Source organism: Pyrus communis, chromosome 5 (genome assembly GCF_041283825.1).
Source record: "Pyrus communis isolate YQ-2024b chromosome 5, ASM4128382v1, whole genome shotgun sequence".
Lineage (NCBI taxonomy): Eukaryota > Viridiplantae > Streptophyta > Magnoliopsida > Rosales > Rosaceae > Pyrus > Pyrus communis.
In genome coordinates this window covers 16,764,862-16,786,276 of record NC_142569.1, presented here as the reverse complement: position 1 = coordinate 16,786,276, position 21,415 = coordinate 16,764,862, and the positions used below count along the sequence as shown (strand labels likewise).

At 39.1% G+C, this 21,415-nt stretch overlaps 2 protein-coding genes and 1 non-coding gene across 3 annotated transcripts; 2 read left to right on the top strand and 1 right to left on the bottom strand.

The window, feature by feature from the left end:
* The first annotated feature begins 9,972 nt into the window (after positions 1–9,972).
* LOC137725761 (thaumatin-like protein 1) lies at positions 9,973–12,115 on the top strand. Its single transcript, XM_068464542.2, has 3 exons — positions 9,973–10,347; positions 10,501–11,170; positions 11,647–12,115. The coding sequence occupies exons 1-3, from the start codon at positions 10,275–10,277 to the stop codon at positions 11,966–11,968; spliced, it is 1,065 nt and encodes a 354-aa protein (XP_068320643.2). The 5' UTR covers positions 9,973–10,274; the 3' UTR covers positions 11,969–12,115.
* A 3,557-nt stretch (positions 12,116–15,672) lies between these two features.
* Positions 15,673–20,732, bottom strand: LOC137723728 (endo-1,4-beta-xylanase 5-like). Its single transcript, XM_068462923.2, has 8 exons — positions 20,511–20,732; positions 20,354–20,388; positions 20,139–20,277; positions 19,425–19,597; positions 19,218–19,319; positions 18,969–19,115; positions 16,665–17,303; positions 15,673–16,333 (listed from the first exon to the last, which is right to left on the bottom strand). The coding sequence occupies exons 1-8, from the start codon at positions 20,590–20,592 to the stop codon at positions 15,998–16,000; spliced, it is 1,653 nt and encodes a 550-aa protein (XP_068319024.2). The 5' UTR covers positions 20,593–20,732; the 3' UTR covers positions 15,673–15,997.
* TRNAE-CUC (transfer RNA glutamic acid (anticodon CUC)) lies at positions 19,974–20,046 on the top strand. The gene has a single exon. It is a non-coding gene; the product is annotated as a tRNA-Glu (tRNA).
* Positions 20,733–21,415: the final 683 nt, after the last annotated feature.

Below are 21,415 nucleotides of genomic sequence, written 5' to 3'. Positions count from 1 at the left end.
GTGCAAATGTAGTGGCTGACGCACTTAGCAGGAAGTCTCAGGGCCGTATCAATGCGTTGTACGCTAGTTGTATTCCTCTTTTGGCGGACTTACGTTCTACGGGAGTGAGGTTAAAAGCAGAAGATCAAGATGTGGCTTTACTTGCTAATTTTCAAGTTAGGCCAATTTTGGTTGATTGGGTGCTTGAAGCTCAGGTAGCTGATAGAGAAACTCAGGAATTGATCCAAGCTCGAGATCGGGGAAGGAGGAGAGACCTCAGAGTTCATGATTCGGATGACATGTTGATGTAGGAAGGTAGGATGTTCGTGCCTAATAATTTGGATTTAAAGAAAGCAATTCTTGATGAAGCACATATCTCAGCTTATGTTATGCATCCTGGAGCTACTAAAATGTATCATACCATTCGACCGTTTTACTATTGGCCGGGTATGAAGAGGGAAATAGCTGAGTATGTGAGCAGGTGTGCTGTTTGTCAGCAAGTTAAGGCGGAAAGAAAGAAACCGTTTGGGTTATTGCAGCCGCTTCCCGTTCCAGAGTGGAAATGGGAAAATATTACTACGGATTTTGTGTACAAGCTTCCGCGTACACATAATGGTTTTAATGGCATTTGGGTGATTGTTGATCGGCTTACTAAGTCGGCACATTTTATTCTAGTGAGGGAGAAGTATTCTTTGGGCCGATTAGCGAAGTTGTTCATCTCGAAGATTGTGAAGTACCATGGTGTCCCTGTGAGTATTGTCTTGGATCGTGATCCATGATTTACATCTAATTTTTGGGTGGCGTTTCAGGAAGCTTTGGGTACGAGACTACTTTATAGTACGGCGTATCATCCTCAGACGGACGGACAGTCAGAGAGAACTATTCAGACTTTGGAAGATATGTTGCGAGCTTCGGTGCTACAGTTTGGTGATGCTTGGCACAAACGGTTGGATTTAATGGAATTTGCCTACAATAACAGCTTTCATTCGAGTATCGGCATGGCACCATTTGAGGCATTGTATGGTAGATCTTGTCGCACACCATTGTGTTGGTCAGAGGTCGGAGAAAGAGTTTTAGTGGGTCCGGAGATTGTTGAGGAGACTACTCAAAATGTTCAGGTAATTAAGTGTAATATGAAGGCAGCCCAGGACATGCAGAAGAGTTTAGCAGACAGGCATGCTACTGACAGAGTGTATGAGGTTGGCGATTGGGTATTTCTGAAACTTTCACCATAGAGAGGTGTTGTACGGTTTGGAAAGAAAGGTAAGTTGAGTCCCAGGTACATTGGACCTTACATGGTCACTGAGCGAGTTGGTGAGGTAGCTTACAGGTTGGAGTTGCCTCCGGAGTTGGCTAGAGTACATAACGTTTTTCACGTGTCTATGCTTCGACATTATGTTGCTGATCCGTCTCATATGATACCTTCTCAACCCTTGGAAATTAATCCAGATTTGACTTATGACGAGGAACCAGTGACGATACTAGATTGGAAGGAAAAGGTTCTGAGGAACAAGACAGTGAACTTAGTGAAAGTTTTGTGGAGAAATCATTCTGTGGAGGAAGCTACGTGGGAAACAGAAGATCGGATGAGGGATTTGTATCCTCGGTTGTTCTTTAATCACTAGGGGTTGTTGTATGGTTGTTTTGAATTTTGGGACGAAATTCTAATAAGGTGGGTAGGTTGTAACAGCCCGTTCCGAAAATTTTAAAACGTACGCGTGAAAAGACGATTTTGCCCCTATTGCGATTTCTTTACGTTTTGTGGTTATTTTTGGTTGGTTGTTGGCTAATGGTGGACCACACATTCCCCTCACCTTTTCTACCTATCCCTGCACCCTGTCCCGAGTTCCCTTTCCTTTCCCATTTTCCATTCCAACGTACGGACACACACACAAACACATCAAATCTTCACAGATCGAAGAAACAAAGTACATATCCGTGCTCGTGAGGCTTGTAGGAGTCCAACCGTACCCATTTCAGGTAAGAATACCTTCGTTTTCACGTAGAACTCGGGATACCCGATTTTGGGTACTGTTCATGCACACGTAATTTCTCATGTTTTTGGAAATTTCAAGCTTGTAAGAAGCTTGGTGAGGTCCCTAGGAGGCTCGGGGTGGTTCGTTTGAAGGTTTTGGACGTCGGGATAGTGAGTTTCGAGGTTGGCCGGAGTCGGGGTGATTTTCCAGGTGAGATTTCGTGGATTTTAGCAATTGAAAGTGGTATGATTTTATTCCTCTCGTTGTAAGCTTCATTTTGGTACCAATTTTGTGAAATTTGGTTGAAAAATGAAGAAGATAGGACGATTTAAAGTTTTCCCGATTTTCCGGCGCCGGCGCCGGAGAAGATGACGGAATATTCCGTCAAAACTGATGGAATATTCCTAACGCCGTTGGCGGTTACTGTTAGGGATAACGGAATATTCCTGACGGCGTCAACTGATGCCGTCAGCGTGCCAGGCACGTGCCTGCGCGTGGCCGGCGCGTGCGACGGTGAAAAATTATTTAAAATATATAGGGATGTTCCTGAGGTTGAGTAGATCACGTTGGTGTATTCATACACCCCATTTGAGCATTGTATGAGAAGTTATTTCTAAAGGTTGGTTATGTGCTTTAAAATTAACGTTTTTATAGTTGTTTCGCATATAGATGAATCCTATCCCGAGGACGAGCGTGGTCACTCGAGGCAGGGGGTTACGACCCTTCCACATACCAGTGAGTGGGCTTTTGGTTTTCCGTATATACCTATATTTTCCCAGAAAGTGATTTAAACGTTTATTAGTTATATGCCATATATTATATTGCCATTTGTTATGCATGATTAGTTGCATTTATAATGTGTATGTATTGGTGCTGCAGACGCACAGGTAAGTGCCAGGTAAGTGTAATTCATGTTTACATTCAGTAGTGATTTGAGATGCTTAGAGAGGTCATAACCTGCACCCCTGGTGTTAGTGATCCCGCCCAGAGTTGGGTACAGTCCTTCACGTGATGTTCACCTCCCGCACCACACGCTCAGCTTGGATCCAAGTTAGGTGCACAGTCCTGTCGTACAGACCACTTTAGGTGGTTTCGACTCGTAGGTGACCCGCGATTATTCGCCCAGCCTTCACGTGATCGTAGCACTTGAGCGTATACATATATTACACCCAGGCGTGTCGTACAGACCACTTTAAGTGGTTCCGACTCGTGTGCAGGTCTAGTTAGTGAGATTGAGATTTGAGCTCTAAATTCAGTCGTACAGGTCACGTTAGGTGACTCCGGCTGATAGATTATATGATATTGATGTGTGTTTACCTGAGCACTTGCATTTTACTTTGAGGTTTGGCATAGCATGTTCTTGAGCATGATTTGTATATATATATATATATATATGTACTCTATTTTCTGGGAAGTATACAGGTTTTACGGCGAGGGGTTAGAACTTATTTATTAAATGGTTTTCGAAAAGCTTTGTTTTTGCCCACTCACGCTTTTGTTTTGCGCCCCTCCAGGTTCTAGTTGGCTAGCACGTTTGGTGGTTTCCCTGAGGATTTCCTGGCATATCTGACAGACGATCACCAGCGTAGGACCACCTTCGGGTGTACTTTTGTTGTGTCATTTTCTCCCGGACCGCTTAGGCTTTATGCTCTGAACTTAGCGTCACACTTATGCTTGCACTTGTTGTTATTACTTTATGAGACTAGTTTTTATTTATTCGTATTACTATTTCCATTATTATTTTATTAGCTTCCGCACTGTGCACATGATTACGTCACTTCCACGTGACGGCCAGCATGCCTTGATCTAGGTCGGGGTGTGTCATCAATCACTAATATATGGTCTTATGCTGTGACGAAACCAGAAATTGTCGAGGGACGGAGGAGGAGGGGGCGAAATGTGAAAGGGTAAAAGTTCTCAACAAAATTTAGACAACTAAATCCCTTAGATGGTAGATAATATTAATGTCGTTAATAATTTATCATTACAAACAAATTATAATTGTTGTTGGCGATGTTTCATGTCATAAAAATGTCGCATAATAGATTCATTATCAACTTAGTGACCTCACTTTGTTGTGAATTGCCCAAAATATTCAAAGGAGGATTTGGACTAACCAAAATATTCGAAAGAGGATTGAACTAACTGTGTTATTTAAAGTAGGATTTAAGCACCATTTCTTATAGTATTGTCTCATTACGTAATTGTATAATGAGAAAAAATGTCTTAGTCCTAAAGTCTACTATGACTAATAGCTAATTAAACAACAATTCAATTAATTAGTAATCATATTATATTCAAGATTTTAAATATCGATGTTAACAGAAATATTGATAACTCAATTTATAGAGATATTGACGTATATTTTGAAAAGATATCTCATATGTAAAAGTAATATTTGGTATAGAATTAAGTATTTTATTTCTAATTAATTTCATTGTATAGCATATTTTGCTATTAAAGTTCCAATCCATATTATGTCAAATAGGGAAATTTGTTTTATGTAAATATTAGTTACTACCTACTGGGAACATTTTATTAACATCATTATCTTTTTATCTTGTGTACCGCTCATTCTCTTCGTCTTTTTATTTGGAAGTGAGAGGTCTTAGGTTCGAATCTTGTGGATGGCAAATTCAATACCAAATTAGGTTATCCATTGTGTGGCTTAGTCAAACTCCTCATCTCCTCAGGGTAAAAATATCAATGTACTAAAAGAAATTAAAAAAAAAAAGATACCAAACACATTTTTCAGTAAAACGATGTCGTCTTATCATCAAATTAGGCCAGATATAGGCTTTCTTCTACGTGGCTGCTTCTGCAACAAAGAGGCAACCATGGCATCTTTTTCTGGTCACTGAGGTTGGATCAGGATCATCTCCTAAGCAAATGGTGAGGATCCTCCTGACCAATCCCATTGGACCGTTCAAATTTTATTTAACGGCTACAATTATTATAATTTTTAGAGGGGCCCCCTGTTTGTAGTCGTTGGATAAAATTTGAACGGCCCGATGGGCCTGGTCAGCAGGATCCTCACCATTTTCTTATGGGAGATCCTAATCCACTGAGGCTGTGTTTGGGCATCAAAATCATGGAAATATTGATTGATTTTTGGCAATTTCATGAATAGTGACCAATTTTTGCGCGAAATATCCGATATGGGGGAAGATATACATTCAAGCATTTTGTTGAAACTTTCCGTGCAGGTTTACATGGGTGGATTCCTCGCTCTTCATGAGGATTTCTGAAGACCTGAGGGGCGGCCACCACTTATTATGCTGAGGTGGCTTCGCCACTAGCACTATGTAAGAGTTTTCGCATGGCCTATATTAATGGTTTGAAACACCACAGTGACCTTGAACCCATCATACTAAAGTCTCTCTTCCGCACTTGTAATGAAGCATTAATGTTTAATATATATATATATATATATATATATATATATATATATATATATATATATGTCACATCCCAGCTTCGGCCCCCACCACATCCAGGGCCAGCTCCACCGTAGCACGATATTGTCTGCTTTGGGCCCCGACCACGCCTTCACGGTTTTGTTTTTGGGAACTCACACAAGAACTTCCTAGTGGATCACCCATCCTGGGATTGCTCTCGTACGAACTCGCTTAACTTTAGAGTTCCAATGAACCCCGAAGCCAGTGAGCTCTCAAAAGGTCTCATGTTAGGTAGAGATGGGAATATACATATAAGGCTTACAAGATCCACTCCCTTGGGTGATGTGGGATGTTACAATATGTGTGTGTGTGTGTGTTTTTTTTTTTTTTTTTAGTAATGCTACATTTAACACATATTTGTACCATCTTTTTAACAGAGGTAGAGTCTACCAACACATGTGAATTTCATCTCTATAAGAGAGATGATACAATTTTTTATTTTTTATTTTATTTTATTTTTTTGTGAAGAAACTTATATGGTATGAATATACAATTATTATGATACCTCAAATCAATAATACAATAAGAATGTACTTTATTCTCGAAAACCTCACTTCAATATAAAGCTATTGATGCGAACTGTAAACTGTAAACTCTTTCTGTGCTGCTTCAATAACCTAACCTTAGATTGAAGCTTCAACCACTGCCCTTTGCTCTTACTCGGGGTCAATAACAGCTTGCTACTTCCTCTTTCTTTTCCTCCTCCTTCCCTCCATTTTCCTTTGCCCTTTCCTTCCTCTCTCATCTCCTCTGCCCCTTCCCCCCACAATTTCCCACTCCCTCTTCCTTCCTACTTTCCAGTCTTCTTCATTCTTCATTTATTTCAATTTTTGTTTTAGTTTGGTCTCAATTATCCCCTGAGTTGGTCTCATATTTAGGCTTCATACCCCTTATTCGAGTTTTTCGCCTCCTTTTATTGCTTTCTATTATTTACTTTTCCTTCATCCCTCTTCCGTATACCTACTTCAACCCTTGGAGTAAAACTCAAATTTTAGGTTCTAAACCCACCCCAACTTGATCCAACCCTTGAGGCGGATATGAATTTTAACCCAAAACTCATTTCAGGGGTAAATTTAGGCTAGGATTACCCCTGAGTTAGTAGGATGGCCCACCATATAACATGCCCCAACCTCGATATCCCCAAATTAGCTTCGCTTATTTCTGGGTCGACCCGATTGGCTTCGCAGGTCACCAGACCCTATTAAGGAAAACATCGGAAATCCAAGGGTTTTCGTCGGGAAACTTCCCCGACTCCGATCTGGGGTCAAATCTCCATCATTTCCAGTGATTTTTGAACCACAATGAAGCTAAAGAAAAGGGGAACAAGAAATTACTAATTTAAGGGTTGACTAAGGTCGGAGTTGGCCGGAAAAGGTTCGAAGCCATAAGATTCCTCGTCGGAAAACTGGAGAAATCTATCCTCGTATTTTCTGCATCTCAAGCTCACCAAAATGAGCACGTCACCAAAACGAGCACGTCGACTTAGGAATCGAACTAAACATCAAAAGGAAAAGAGAAGATAAACCTCAAAGCGTACCTAGCCTGTGAACAGTAGAGGTTTCACCAAAAAGGCTCTGTGATCATTACAGAGGTCTAGAGTCATTGAGTTGATTTTCCTACGTGTTGTAGTCCTCGCTCCAGAGCTTAAATATGAGGTGATGGTGGGGATTTGGTAGTGCGAAGACTTGTCGGCGAATATGGCGAGTGGGGGTGGCCGGTGATGGTTCAATAGAGAATAAGGGATGTGAGAATGAGGAACAGAGAGAAAGGGGACAGTCTGTGGAAAAGAGAGTCGAGAGAGAACTAGGAGTTAAGGTGGTAGTCTGTAGGGTTGGTTACCAGAGAAAGGTGTGTGGGTGTTGCTTGGGGGAAGGGGGAGACAACAAAGAAAATGAAAGAGAGAGAGTTCTAGAGACTGGGGAAGAAAAGATACGTGGTAGAAGGAGAAGTGAGGTGCAGGCCCCACGTGCTAGAAATCAATTAAATAATAAAATATCTAAACTTTAATATCTAGAATAGTGGAATGACTATTTTGCCCTTCGACTTCGTAGTTCTGCAAAACACTCATCGTAACTCCAAATCCAATTCCGTTTGCGCCTACGCGTTCGTATCAATGAGTTCAATAATGATATGCTAAGAGAATGGATCTTACGTGACACGGCAAGGTGGTCAACAAAAGTCAACATTTTTGCCTCGAAGGGCATTTTTGAAATTTCACGTTATAAATTTATAAAAACCGTAATATCTAGGGACAAGTCGTTACACCATATATGTGTACTTCTTTCTAGTTTTATATTTATAAATTCATTGCATCCAACAGGTAAGATCTAATATGATCAAATACAACGATAAAAAAAAATCCAACGGTCCAAATTTAAATCCAACGACTAAAGTAATTAAAAAAATTTTATTTCATGTGTTTCATATTCTCATAGTGTTCCACGAGTTTCATGGTATCGGTTTAGTGATTTTTTAATATTTATTGGAATCTAAATATTTTTAGGTTAAAATGTTCATCAAATTAAATTAGGATAGTCTACATAATTTTTTTTTTAAATGTTACTTTAAGAGAAAAAAATAATCCTAAGTTCATTATTTAATAATCTCGGGCTAAAAATTTAACCCAGAAAGGTTGGAGCAGAAAAAAGTGTTTTTGGATTAAAACCTAAATTTTATGAGCTAAAAATTTTAGGTTTTAATCCAAGAGTTGGAGACAGTCTTAGCAGTGTTATTCCATCCCCACCTCATCCCATGTTCAGATTTGCATACTCCAATCACACATTGGATATCAGATCCATTTTCCTCCTTCACCTCCCTTCCAGCAATTGACATGTCGGATTCCCATTGAGGCCAAGTATTTTGCGGCCTTCACCACAGTATGGGTATTTTACATAACCCCTTAGCCTCACTTTCTATACATAAGGTACTTTGTTTATTTGCAGGGGGTTCGTGAAGGAGACTTGGATTTGTTATCTACTTTCTCAGTTTTGGAGTTTGGTTTACGCTGGTTGAGATAATTTTTTTTTTTTTTTGGTTGTTTGTTTTTGCCGCTTTCAAGTCTAAGTTTGTGTGGGTCTCTCGTTGTATTTTGGGTTGCAGCTCTCTTTTTGTTTGGGACATGTTACTTTATTTGTTGTTATTTTGCTAGATCTTTTTAGATCTAGTACTAATTTTTATGGAAGTAATCTTGTTTGAAAAAAAAAAGAAAAAGAAAAAGAAAAAAGAATGTACTCTATTTTCTTCCCCTAAATAATCAGTATAATATTGTTTTTTTTTTTTTTTTTTTTTTTTTTTGTGGTAACAATCAGTATAATATTGTTTGTCATAATTAGGGCTGGAAAAATATCCCAAAAATCCCAAACCAAACCGAAAAAATCCTGATCCCAAACCAAAATTCCCGAAATTTTCGGTATGCCATCCCGAACCAAACCGAAATTTTCGGTACGGGATTCGGTATTGCATCTCCATTTTTTCGGTATTCCCATACCGAACCGAAATAAATATTATATATATATATATTATTTTTTAATTATAAGAGAATTATTTCAACCGTTCATTGTTTTAGATTTAATCCGTGCCGTTCCTTTGTTTTTAGGTCAGATCCCCCATTTCAATTTTCACTTCCGTTCCATCAAGAGCTTGAAGCGCAGCCACTGTGCCACCAGCCTTCCTTCACCAGAATCACCACCCAGCTTGGCTTATAACTATTATTTTTGCTTTTGAGTTTGTTACTTTATTTATTTTAAAACCTTGGCCTGTAACTATTATTTTTGCTTTTGGCTTTGGTACCTAATTTATTTTTATTGCATGCATAATGCTTGTGTGGTGGGCAAATTGAAACTTTGTTATTATTGAAACTTTGTGCACAAATGGGCAGTGGGTAGATTGAAACTTAATTTATGTGCAGTGGGCAGTGGGCAAATTAGTAGAAATAACAAATTGGCAGTTTGGGTCCAAAAGCATAATATGTCAAATTTTAGTCCAAAAGCCCAAAAGCATTTCGGGATTCCCGATTTTTTCCGAAATCCCGAAATTATTTTGGGATTCCCGAAAATTTGGTTTGGGATTGGTATTGAATTTGGGATTCTCGAAAATTTCAGTTTGGGAATCGGGACAAGGGTTTCGGTATGGGATCCCATACCAAACCACCCCTAGTCATAATCTTGAGGAAAAGAAAAAGGGAACTTTAACAAAAAGCTATTCATACTGTTTACTTTAACGAAAAATTATATTTTTATATTAAAAAGTCAATTATTATACTATTTATCTTTTATTTTATTCTTATCGTTGAAACTTAAAATTTTTAAAACATTTTCATTAGTTTTCGTAAAAACAAAAAAAATGGTAAAACATAAAAGGTGAGACCGTCAGAGGGAAAATTTTTAGGTGTGACGGGAACACGGATGGTACACCACGTGTCTCAATGCAAGTGGTGGAAAATTTTAATTTTTAAGTTATTAATATTTTAACACATATGACCCACCATTTATATTGAGACACGTGGTATACCATCTCGTGTAACGGGAACACTGAAAAATCTCTCCCGTCAGAGGGACTGCATAGCTAGTTAGCTACTGTTTTATAATTGATTTGCGTCTCTCATGCTCAATCCCCCATAACAACTTTGTCGTTTTAGCTGTCATATTGAACCCCATTCAAGTGCTCCCTTCCTTCCTCCAATCACTCTCTCTCTCTCTCCCTCCCTCCCCCTCCCTAAACCCCTGCATTGTCCTCACTCCCAAAGCCTCCCACATCACCGCCATCCTCCTCCCTCACAGGCCGTCGCTGCTCATTCCCACTCTCCACCTCCTCCCTGTTTTAGAAAAAGGTCCCAACTCAGAAAAATCATAAGATACTCCACATGGATCCCTTCTTTACATCTTCACCTTCATTCACTTTCAGCCTTCTTCTCTTACTTGCCATGGCTTCCACAGGTAAAGCTCCAAACTTCCACTCTCTCGGCTTCTCTGCTTTCATGGGTTTTCCGTAATTTCATCTGGGTCTCTGTCAAAACTCACATTTTCACTAACAAGTTCACAACTTTCTCTCTCTCTCTCTCTCTCCCTCCTATGTATTTTGTGTTTCAGGTGTTTTAGCGACGACATTCACATTCGTCAACAGATGTGACTACACAGTATGGCCCGGCATTCTCGCAAATGCGAACAGTCCTACGCTCGACTCTACCGGATTCGAGCTCCCCCAACAAACAGCCCGCACATTCCAAGCCCCGACCGGCTGGTCAGGTCGTTTCTGGGCCCGAACAGGCTGCAGTTTTGACGGATCCGGTTCGGGGTCCTGCACCACCGGCGACTGTGGCTCCGGCCAGGTGGAATGCAACGGAGCCGGAGCCGCCCCGCCTGCGACGCTAGCCGAGTTCACTCTTGGTACCGGCGGTCAGGACTTCTACGACGTCAGCCTAGTAGACGGGTACAACTTGCCCCTTTTTGTCGAAGGGACTGGCGGGTCGGGTCAGTGCGCTTCGACCGGGTGCTCCACGGATCTGAACAGGATGTGTCCGACCGAGTTGAGGGTTGGCGATGGCGACGCGTGTAAGAGCGCGTGCGAGGCGTTTGGAACTCCCGAATACTGTTGCAGCGGCGCGTATGCTACACCTAACACTTGTAGCCCGTCGGTTTACTCGCAGATGTTTAAGGCGGCGTGCCCCAAGTCATATAGCTACGCCTACGACGATGCTACAAGTACGTTTACGTGCACTGGTGCTGATTACACGGTGACCTTTTGCCCCTCTTCTCCAAGGTAAAAAGATTAAAGCTATATGCTTTTGCTTTATTGCTTCACAAACTTTCGTTGAACGTATTTCATCATTCAGGGATTTACATTTAAATTTTTATGAGCTGAATTCATATACGAGACCTTATAAATTTTGACATGTTATAAAATCCCAACAAGCTAATGATTATTCCTTGAAAAATTAAAATATAAATATGATCTAATATTCTCTCTTTTTGTGATTTTCATTTTGTTGTGGGTGGTTTAGTGGCTAATTGCCAATGCCATGCTGCCAAAGATTCTCTTTTTGATGTTTGATTAAGTTTTGGGGTATTTTATTTATAATATTTGGGTTTTTATGTAATTAACTTATGTTGGTAAGATTGCTTTTGCATGTGATTATGTATTATTTTCATCACTTTGGACTGTCACTTTGTAGGGTTTCTGATTAATTAGCTGGTTTTATATGGTTTCTTCTAACATTTGATCATGTGGGTATGCAGTCAGAAATCTTCTAGAGATTCAACAACACCAATGACAGCAACACCATCACAAGGGGCTGCTACTTCCGGGTCGGATCCCGGGTTTACTTATTCGAATTCCGGTGCCGGCTCAGGCGGTGCAGTGTCTGGTTCTGGTACAGGTGCGGGTACGGGTACTGGGGCAGGTTCCGGCACGGGGGCTGGTGAAGCAATGCTGGCAGATGGGTCATGGTTAGCTGGTTTGGCCATGGGAGACTCACCTAAGGCAGTACCTCTCCCTACTCTACACTCACTCACTGCCTCAGCAGCTTTATTTATCCTCTTGTCCTGTCTCTGCCTGTAGCCCTTGACTTTCATGCACCATGAGACGAGTGTGAACATTTAATCCATCATGTGAATAGCACGTGACCATAAATGTAAGACAATGGGAAGTTTTCCTCGGACTCTATGATTCCTTGGCTTGTTGGTCATCAATGTAAATTCTTCACGAGGTTTTGAGTGGTCACCGGAGTTTTGCCTTTGGTAGGAAACGCTGACAGATTCATCAAGATTGTAAAATCCATCAACATTCCCTCCAAATATCATTGCAACATACACATCAGAAAAGTTGCTCGTTACCCTTTTTTATCGCAGTGAGCACGTATGTAAACAAGAATGCTAAAATGTCAGTCTCTCAAAAGCAGTTCGATCCATGCCATGATATATCGATCATTCAAAGATCTTAAAAATATCCCTCCATTCAGCAGCACCTTAGGGGATGACATAGCCCATAAATAAAGTTAAGGGCAAGGTTCTAACGAGGAAATGCTTGGATACCTAGGTACCCATAGACAAGGAAAGGCATGGTAAGAGACAAAATGCTTTAGGGAGTTGAAAATAAGCATAGATCTGGAGATCCTTGAATAGGTTAACATTTCGAACTAAATTAATTATGCAATGCTACGTGGAAAAGTTAATACATTAGCGTCATATATTTAATCTGGAATGTCACACTGGCGTTCCGAGGTGTAGTTCAAGTCCTTCATGTAGTAGTAAGTGCCCTTTTTCTTTCCCACTTAAAGCTTGTCTGAACTCTGAAGTCTAAGGTTCCGCCGCTATGTACTTATTAAAGCAACAAATGAGGATTGAAAACCGTTCTTTTGGTCTTCGACTGCCTTTTTGTTTTTGGGTTTTGTTTCTGCTTTGATTTTGTATCAAAAGAAAGAGAATTTGTGTGTGGCTTGTGAAGGTTTCTCTTGAAAAGGAAGTGTATAATCGAATGCGTGAGTAAAACTGTAGGCTGCTTTCCGTTTGAGATGCACCACTTTGCGGGCATTTCAAGTTTATGTTTAATCTCTCTCTAAATTTTTTTTTCCTACGATTTGTGAGTGTTCAAGCACGTGTTGAAGTAAGCTTTGAATACGTGCAGTTACAAGATCAGAAAATATGTCGTGTTCATGGGAGTTACACTGAGTTTAGAACTCGTTTTTTGCTCACTCATTCCTACTCAATATCGAGCAAAACTTATGTATGACAAATTTTCATACCATGTTGCGTTCATACAATGAGCGTTATAGACAAGAGGTGGTACAAAACCCTAAGTTATTTCCATGTTATTATTTTGTTTGGTGAGAGAGTGCATTGGGGTTGAAATCGTAGGTTGGATTTTCAAGGGAAATAACCTAATCGTCAGTGGGTTTTGGGGACCCAAGAACAAATGCAAAACAAATCTTCACAACTAAAATAAAGAGGGATTTGGAGGAAAAGTGGCGGATTTGTGCAAATGACATAATTAGCTACCTTCTAATGTTTGATGTAATCATACACCATCAACTTTTCTTCCGAAAATTTGCATAAAAGGAACATGATGTTGACATTGTTGAGATGAGAATATAGGCTCTTTTTGGCTCACCTTTGAAAATTTTCATAACATCAAACCACTTTTTGGACCAATCTTAGCAAAATTCGCATAGTGATTATGTAAACTAGCGTAAGCGGACAGCTTAATTAGTCTTAATCAAAGTTTTTTTTGTCATTTCTTTTGATACAAGTGATATCAGGCAGAGAAAACTAAAGATGACTATATAAATGATTTTAACTACTTGAGTTACAAACTATTTACGTGATGACGGAAGTTACTCAAGGTGGCGTATGTTGATCTGCAGCCAATCAGATTTTAATGAACAAGGGGACTCATAATGCTATAGTATTAAGCAGTTTCTCCATTAAGTAAAATGTGGGTCCTTCCCTTCCCACCGGAATCAAATCCTCAATTTATTGCGTTCTAATGACCTCTCTTGGTGCCTGGACAAGTTTTTCTCAAACAATAATTACCCTTCAATTATATCCTAACCACTGTTTGTGTAGGATAATTACACAAACAATAATGACCCTTCCCTTAGAATTTTTTTTTTTTTTTTTTTTTTTTGAGTGCATAATTACAAGTTCAAACTATAATTTTGGGCCAATGTAGTTTGGGCGAAGTTCTAATTTGATGCATGTAGTTTTAACATTTGCATTTTTTAATGAATTTTTCAGCAAAATATACATATTTGGGTCACATATGAGGTGTTTCCATACTTACAAAAAGTTTGTATTCTCCGTCACATTTGTCACTCGTGCGCTACTTTTGTCGACAAATTTGACTAAACTTTAGAAAGCAGATTCACCAATTTGGCCTAATTGCAATTGTTACATAAGTATCAAAAGGTCAGTCTGCTGGGAATCATGGCATCTTAGAAAAGTAGTAAAGAAGTTGGTGTGGAGTAAATGTGAGATACAAGCTACACAGGGGGACAATTTCTGCATATTAAAGCAACAGCACCAAAAGAATTTACGATGGGCAACTACGGATTCTGAATTCTTCACAACCTCAGGAGTTAATGTTCTTCTACTTAGAATTATTGAGTAAACTGTCATTTGATCTCGTGAATTATTATTCCAGTTAAAATTGATCTTTTGGATTATTTTTTTGGAAAATTAATGAAAAAAGCTTGAAAACTTTGAGTTTTAAAGAAAATAACAAAAAGGTGTTGTAAGTGAATAGTACCAGAATTGACTTTTTAGAGTAAAAATGTGATTTTTCGTTAAAATAAACACTACCGGGAGCTTTTCGTTAAAGTTCCCCTATTTTTTTGTTCCCTGAACTGTTTTAAATTAGTTAGTTAACTCCTCACCATCAAATTCAATGAAATTCAATCCATTTTACCGTCAAATACTAGCACATGATTAACTCTTGAGGGTAAAACCGTGCCAGTATTTGAAGGCAAAGTAAATGAAATTTCATCGACTTTGACAGTGAGGAGTTAATTTTTTTATTTCAAATAGTTTAGGAGGTTAATTTATCAAAAAGTAGTTCGGAAGGTCAATTTTAACTGGAGTAGTATTCAAGGAGTCAATCTGTAGTTTACTCAATAATTCTAACTGTGTAGAAGAACATTAACTCTTGAGGTTCTAAAGAATTTAGAATCCTTAATTGCCCATTGAGAAATGCTAAGGAGACTCTAAAGTGAGAGTCTCCGTCACCTCATGTTTTCGATATAATGTTTTATAATATTAGCACGGGAATTGTGCCAAAAAGATGAGGTGACAGAGAGTCCATAAAAAGTCCGACTTTTGAGAGAGTCTTCTTAGTATTTCTTTTGCCCATCTTAAATTCTTTTTGTGTTGTTGCTTTAATATGCAGAACATTGTCCCCCTATGTAGTCTACATCTCACATTTAGGATGACAAATTTAACTCGAGTAATAGTTCAGGGGGTTAAACGGTAGGTTATCTAAAACCATTGTATACAAAAGTATAGATTTTCCTTGTTAAATTGTCGATTTTCTACTTTTTTGCTGAAACTAAATCTCTATATAGTTAGGAGATATGGGCGTAGCCAAGTTCGTCATAAAATAATGTTGTCCGCTTTGCACCTAAGTTCGAATCATATATAACACAAAACTTCTCCGTCGATTCCTTTTAGTCGAGCCTTTCGGTCTGTCATTATACCTTTTCTTATGTATTTCCACACCCCTAAGAGACCCCAAAAATGGACAGCTTCCTTTTCTTAGGAACACATACAAGATTTGTCACTACAAATGGCAACTCCACCATTAACTACTTCATTTATGAATTTCCTAGTAATAGAAATACATGTCCTAGTGAGACAAAATTTATAACCCATTTTATCATCAGGTCGAGGTGGAGACCAAAGGTCATGAGCGACCGATCCGGTAGAACAATTCAAAAGATAAAGAAGTATCGTTAATTTTTCAGTACCCTTTTTTAGCTTCTAGAATCTATTTCTTAGTTCAAGATCCCTCTTACTAACTGGAATCAAAGAATTAGTAAGCTAAAAAACCTATTTTCTTAGGATTACGAAGTCCATTCGAATATGATATCCAATTGTATCACAATTGAATGCTAACATGTCTGGTTTCTTCACCTTGGCACAGTGAGAATGTTGAGCTTGAAGTCCTATTGCCATACTTGATACTTACTCTATATTCACCCAAGAAACCATAGAAGCTGTATGATCCATGCTCATCTGTCTGGCCCTCTACCTCCCCAGTTTGCCATTCTTTCAAGAGCTTGTCCACCATATCACCAGCAGGTAGGTTATGAAGGTTATTGTCTGTTAGGCACATTTGGTAGCACCCATTAGGATGCAATGCAGTCCAAAGCATTATCCCATTCACCGATGGATGTGAGAAGCCTTCTCGTAAAACTTGTTCTAGATAAATTGCCTATGCACAACAACAAAAAATGTAGTAGGTTAGTCCCGGAGTAGAAAATAATTTTACATGAGATTGTTTCTGTGGTGCCAAATGCTTCGCTTAAAATCTGAACATTAAAGTTGAACACATGTCATTTTGTAACTAGGCAAGTGGTTGGAACAACTCCACGTAGTTTTTCGTGCCCTTTATGTAGAGAAAAACTTGGGTAGGAACGCTTGACCAGGTCATATGTATGACACTCTCACCAAAGCATGGGATGTTGATCTCATTTTGTGTGAGAGCTATCCTAATCAGGCAGTCCTACCGTAGTTTCTGTTACTATGTGTAACAACTTATTTACCTGTGTTTCTTTGTCTAGAGTGTTGCTGATATCAACCTCTGTGAGCCAAATGGGAAGGCCTAATGTGGCCAACTTGTCAAGGATTGCTCTCATTAGAGGGAGGTTTGGTACTGTAAAATGACCCTCTAGCCCAATCCCATCCATCAATGCTCCACCATGCCTAAGCTCCCTCAACCTTGAAATGTAGGAATCAACGGTCGAATTTACATCGCTGCAAGTCTCGACCACGTTAAAATCATTCATGAAAAGGGTTGCCAAAGGGTCAGATTTGTGTGCCGTCTCGAAAAAATGCAATGTGGCATTGGGGCCAAGCTTCTGCTCATAGAAATCAAAGTGAAGCATTTCATTGCTGACGTCCCAATGGACGAACTCTTCTCTGTATTGGCTCATTAGGCTTTGGATTCGGGAGTTTACCGCCAAATGCAGCTCGCTGCCGGTAAGGTTTCGAACCCATGGCGGCGTGTATTTGGGATCTTCCCAGAATATGTTGTGACCTCTAGCAATGACTCGGTTGGCACGCACAAATTGCAGCATTTGATCTGGAACGGTGTAGTTGGTTTTGCCCTGTTCAGGTTCCGTTGCATACCATTTCAGTTCGTTCTCAAACACCGCGGCATTGAATCGTTTTGCGAACCAATTCTGGATTGTAAATTTTGTTCTTAGCTAGCAATTATATTGATGCATTGCATAAACAACTTAAGACTCGATTTTACGAGAAAAATTTAGGCTTTTTAGCCAAAATGAATCCTGGGATTTGCATAACTCCTCATTTTGGTTCCTGAGATTTCAAATCAATAGAAGTGGTCCCTGAGATTGTCCACCATCCATCATTTTAGTCATTCCGTTAAGTGTCCCGGAGCTCTTGGCCAGAAGTTTGGGTAAGTTTCAAAGCTTTGTAACTCAATCGTTTCTTAACCAAATTTGACCCATAATATATCAAAATGAAGATAGGAAAGTGTATAATAAGATTATGCCAATTAGAAGCCCAATGGTTGCCGGAGATTGTCGGAAAATAGCCTCAAAATTGACTGATCCGAGGGAAAACTGGAAAACTCGCTGGAAACTGGGCAAACTTTAAACGTTCATAACTTCTTCAATACTCGACGAAATCAAATGATTCAAAAACAAAAAGCATACTTCTCGACGAGAAGAAGATAATGGTATCTTTTTCAGAGGCTAAATAGCCCTTTTTTGGCCGGAAAACGGCTCGAAATTGTCTGTCTTGGTCTTGAGTTAGCCACTTTCGAGCTATTTTACGGCAAAAACACGGAGACTTAACCACTGAAAAAGGTACCATTATCTTTTTCTCGTCGAGAAGTATGATTTTGTTTTTTGAATCACTTGATTTAGTTGAGTATTGAAGAAGTTATGAACGTTTAAAATTTGCCCAGTTTCCGGCGAGTTTTTCAGTTTTTCCTCGGACCAGTCAACTTTGAGGCTATTTTCCGACCATCTCCGATAACCATTGGGCTTCTAAATGGTATAATCTTATTCTACACTTTTCTATCTTCATTTGGATGTATTATGGGTCGAATTTGGTTAAGAAACGATTAAGTTACAAAGTTTTGAAAATTGCCCAAACTTCCGGCCAAGAGCTCCGGGACACTTAACGGAGTTTTGAACGGAATGACCAAAATGATGGATAATGGACAATCTCAGGGACCACTTCTATTGATTTGAAATCTCAGGGATCAAAGTGAGGAGTTATGCATATCTCAAGGACCATTTTGGCTAAAAAGCCAAAAATTTATGTGAGGTTGTTCCTGTCACGTGACAATGATGAGTGACATAACAGTTTAGTTAAATGATGACATTGTTTATATTTGAGGATCAAAATTTTTATTTCCTGAGCACAATAAAAATCTATTCTTAGCTTAGCATTCTCGTTATTGTCATGTTGCTTATGAGATTGGTTTTTGAATAAAGGGTAATTCTTTCAAGCGTAAGGCTTGATTGTATGAGAAAAACCTATATTGGTCAATTACTGTCACGTAACAGTGTTGAGTATCAGAACAATTCATTTAAAATTAAGATAACATTGGTTAAATTTGATGATCAAAATTATTTCTTAAATACATGTCAGTTTTTAACTAAACTGTTCTGCCGCTCAACAATATCACACGATAGCATAATGATGCGGAACAAAAGTGGTGGCTGGAGTGATTCCAATTATCCTTTACTATTGTTTTAAGATAAGTTTAATGTGTTTTTGCTTCCGCTAAATTATTTAAATTCCGCTGCCATACTCTGTCCTACATCAAATATCCACGCAAGTTTTTCTACGAGTATGGACTGCATCCTAACCTGATAGGGCAGATTGCCTAGAATGGTCTTTGCAATTGCAGATCCAAATGGGAAATCTTTGGAGACTTGCTCTACGTCAATTGCCGCTCCTTGCAGCCTCTTTCCCTGCATATCTGAGACATGAACCGTCACGGCACGCTTCCGTTTCTATTGACAAACAAAGAAAATATTACACAAAATTAACAACTTTCAGTCTTTCATAGTTAAATTAACCAGAGATCCAAATCAAATGAAAATATATATACTTACAGTGTTGATCATATATTCCTGATATGCATTCCATTGTTGAACACCAAATGGCTGCAAAGAAGAGCTGGCAATTTCTATGTTTACAGCACTGTCATCTGCATTCTATATACAATCGAAACAAAAATATTAAAAATTTACATTAAATTTTGAAACTTTTGGGGGGCAGTAAAAGATAAGTAGTGAAATATGTCGAGTAGGAAAAGTTACCTGAAAGAATAGGATGGATAATTGGGATGGCGAGTTTAGGACAAAGCCACCCTTGAGAAATGACCAGCATCTATCCTTAGCCAAAACAGTTCCTACACAGTTATATATTTCATTTTCTGTCCTTAGGCTTGCCCTTATGAGACCTGAGCCTGTACCCTCTATCTTGACCCAACCTGTTAGATTAAGCACAAACCATATGAGCCTAATGTCATATCCACAAGTGGCTAAAGTTGTAAGTCTCTAATTAGTGCAGTGCAGTCACGCGTTCATGAGTGATTTTGTTTTCCTTATGCAAAAGATATTAAGCAATCTACAAGTGACCTCAAGCCTTCGACACTGGTTTATGCAAGTTCAAGAATCAGGGTTACCTAAGTTTTATTCCTATAGCTTGCATTGGTAGCTTTTTCGACACAATAGGCTGGGCTGGGCTGGGCTTTGGTCTTTCTGGGTAATTTGTTTAGACACAATGCCTAGCTAAGCTTAGGCCAGCATGCGCATGGCTCATCTATTATATTAGAAATACGTTGAACAAGACATGCATAGCAGCAATCCGTTGTAGTCTAGTTGGTCAGGATACTCGGCTCTCACCCGAGAGACCCGGGTTCAAGTCCCGGCAACGGAATCTTTTTTCGTTTCTCCACCAATTTTTTACCCTAAATTTCCGAGAAATAAATAGTTAATTAACGAGAGGGGTAAAAAGTAGAGAAACCCTACTGGAGAAACAGTAAATGGTGCCCTGGGTGAGATTGTGCAGTACGAACGATGGTGAATAAACTCCACTGCTTGTAGAGGTTCCCAACTGATCAACGATGATCCCGCCGCCGTACAGAGGCTCCTCCGGCTGCAACTTACACTGCCCTAACAAAACAATTTATCTGGGTGATGAAAACACAATTCCCACATATAATTTGTTCGCATTTATCTTTTACCTCAGTGTAAGCAGTAGGATCATACAGGGGGCCGTCTGCAATGTGGAAAAACAGTAAAAAAAAAAAAAAAAAAAATTAGTAACATGTGAAAATTGGACATCTATGAATTGTAGAAAAACCAGACGAAATGATAGAGGAAGGGGGAAGAAGAGTGAACCAAATGAAACAACAAAGGAGGAGGAGTCCACGAGGAGAAAGAAGAACAATAGGAAGCTAAATGTGATATTTGTGTCTTCCATTTTTGCTTGGAGGTTGGAGGCTGAGTTGTGTAATGTTCTACTACTGCAAATCTGAAACGGATTTTATAAGGGACACTGCTTCGCTCCTTTTTGAGTTAGAGTCATTTATTTTTCTTACAAGTTGCAGTTTGATACGTATATACAGAAATAACTCATTAAAACAAAGAAAGAAAAACTTATGCAGACCAGCCAAATATATTACTTTTTGTTAGAATGGAATATGAAAATTTGAGGTTATGGGTTCAATTTATAAGTAAGAAGAGTTTATATTGGACCACTTCTTTTATTTTTAGGTCAAATATAATCCAAAATAATGGAAGGTTCAAATAAAAGAACGTAGTTGAAAATGAGGAGGTGGAGGTCACAAGGGTTACAGTGCCCGAAGGGGACACTGAGGAGTCCGTGGGCTGGTCACATGTTTGTGTGAGCGTGAAAGCTTCATGTGATGGCCATTAGTTCATGGACGCATCAAACATTCCAACCGTGAATTCATTCTTGTTTTTTATGTGGAGAAGAACATGGTCATGATATTCGTTTTTAATTGTAACACCACCACGTATTGTTAGTGGTGGATTCAATTTTTTTTTTTAAGAAGGGTAAAGATATAGTCCGCTTCTCGTTACTTACTAGTTATCATACATCAGTCTCTTTGAAATATTTTGTCAGACATCTTATCTCTGTAGTAGTGACGCTTAAGGAGAATATCAAAATTGTTAGTAAGTTTCACGTGTAGCAATACAGGTGGACAGGGGCAACTATGTACACTCACTAACTAGATGAATTGGCCTAGTTGAGTCATGATATATCATGTTTTTATGTATTA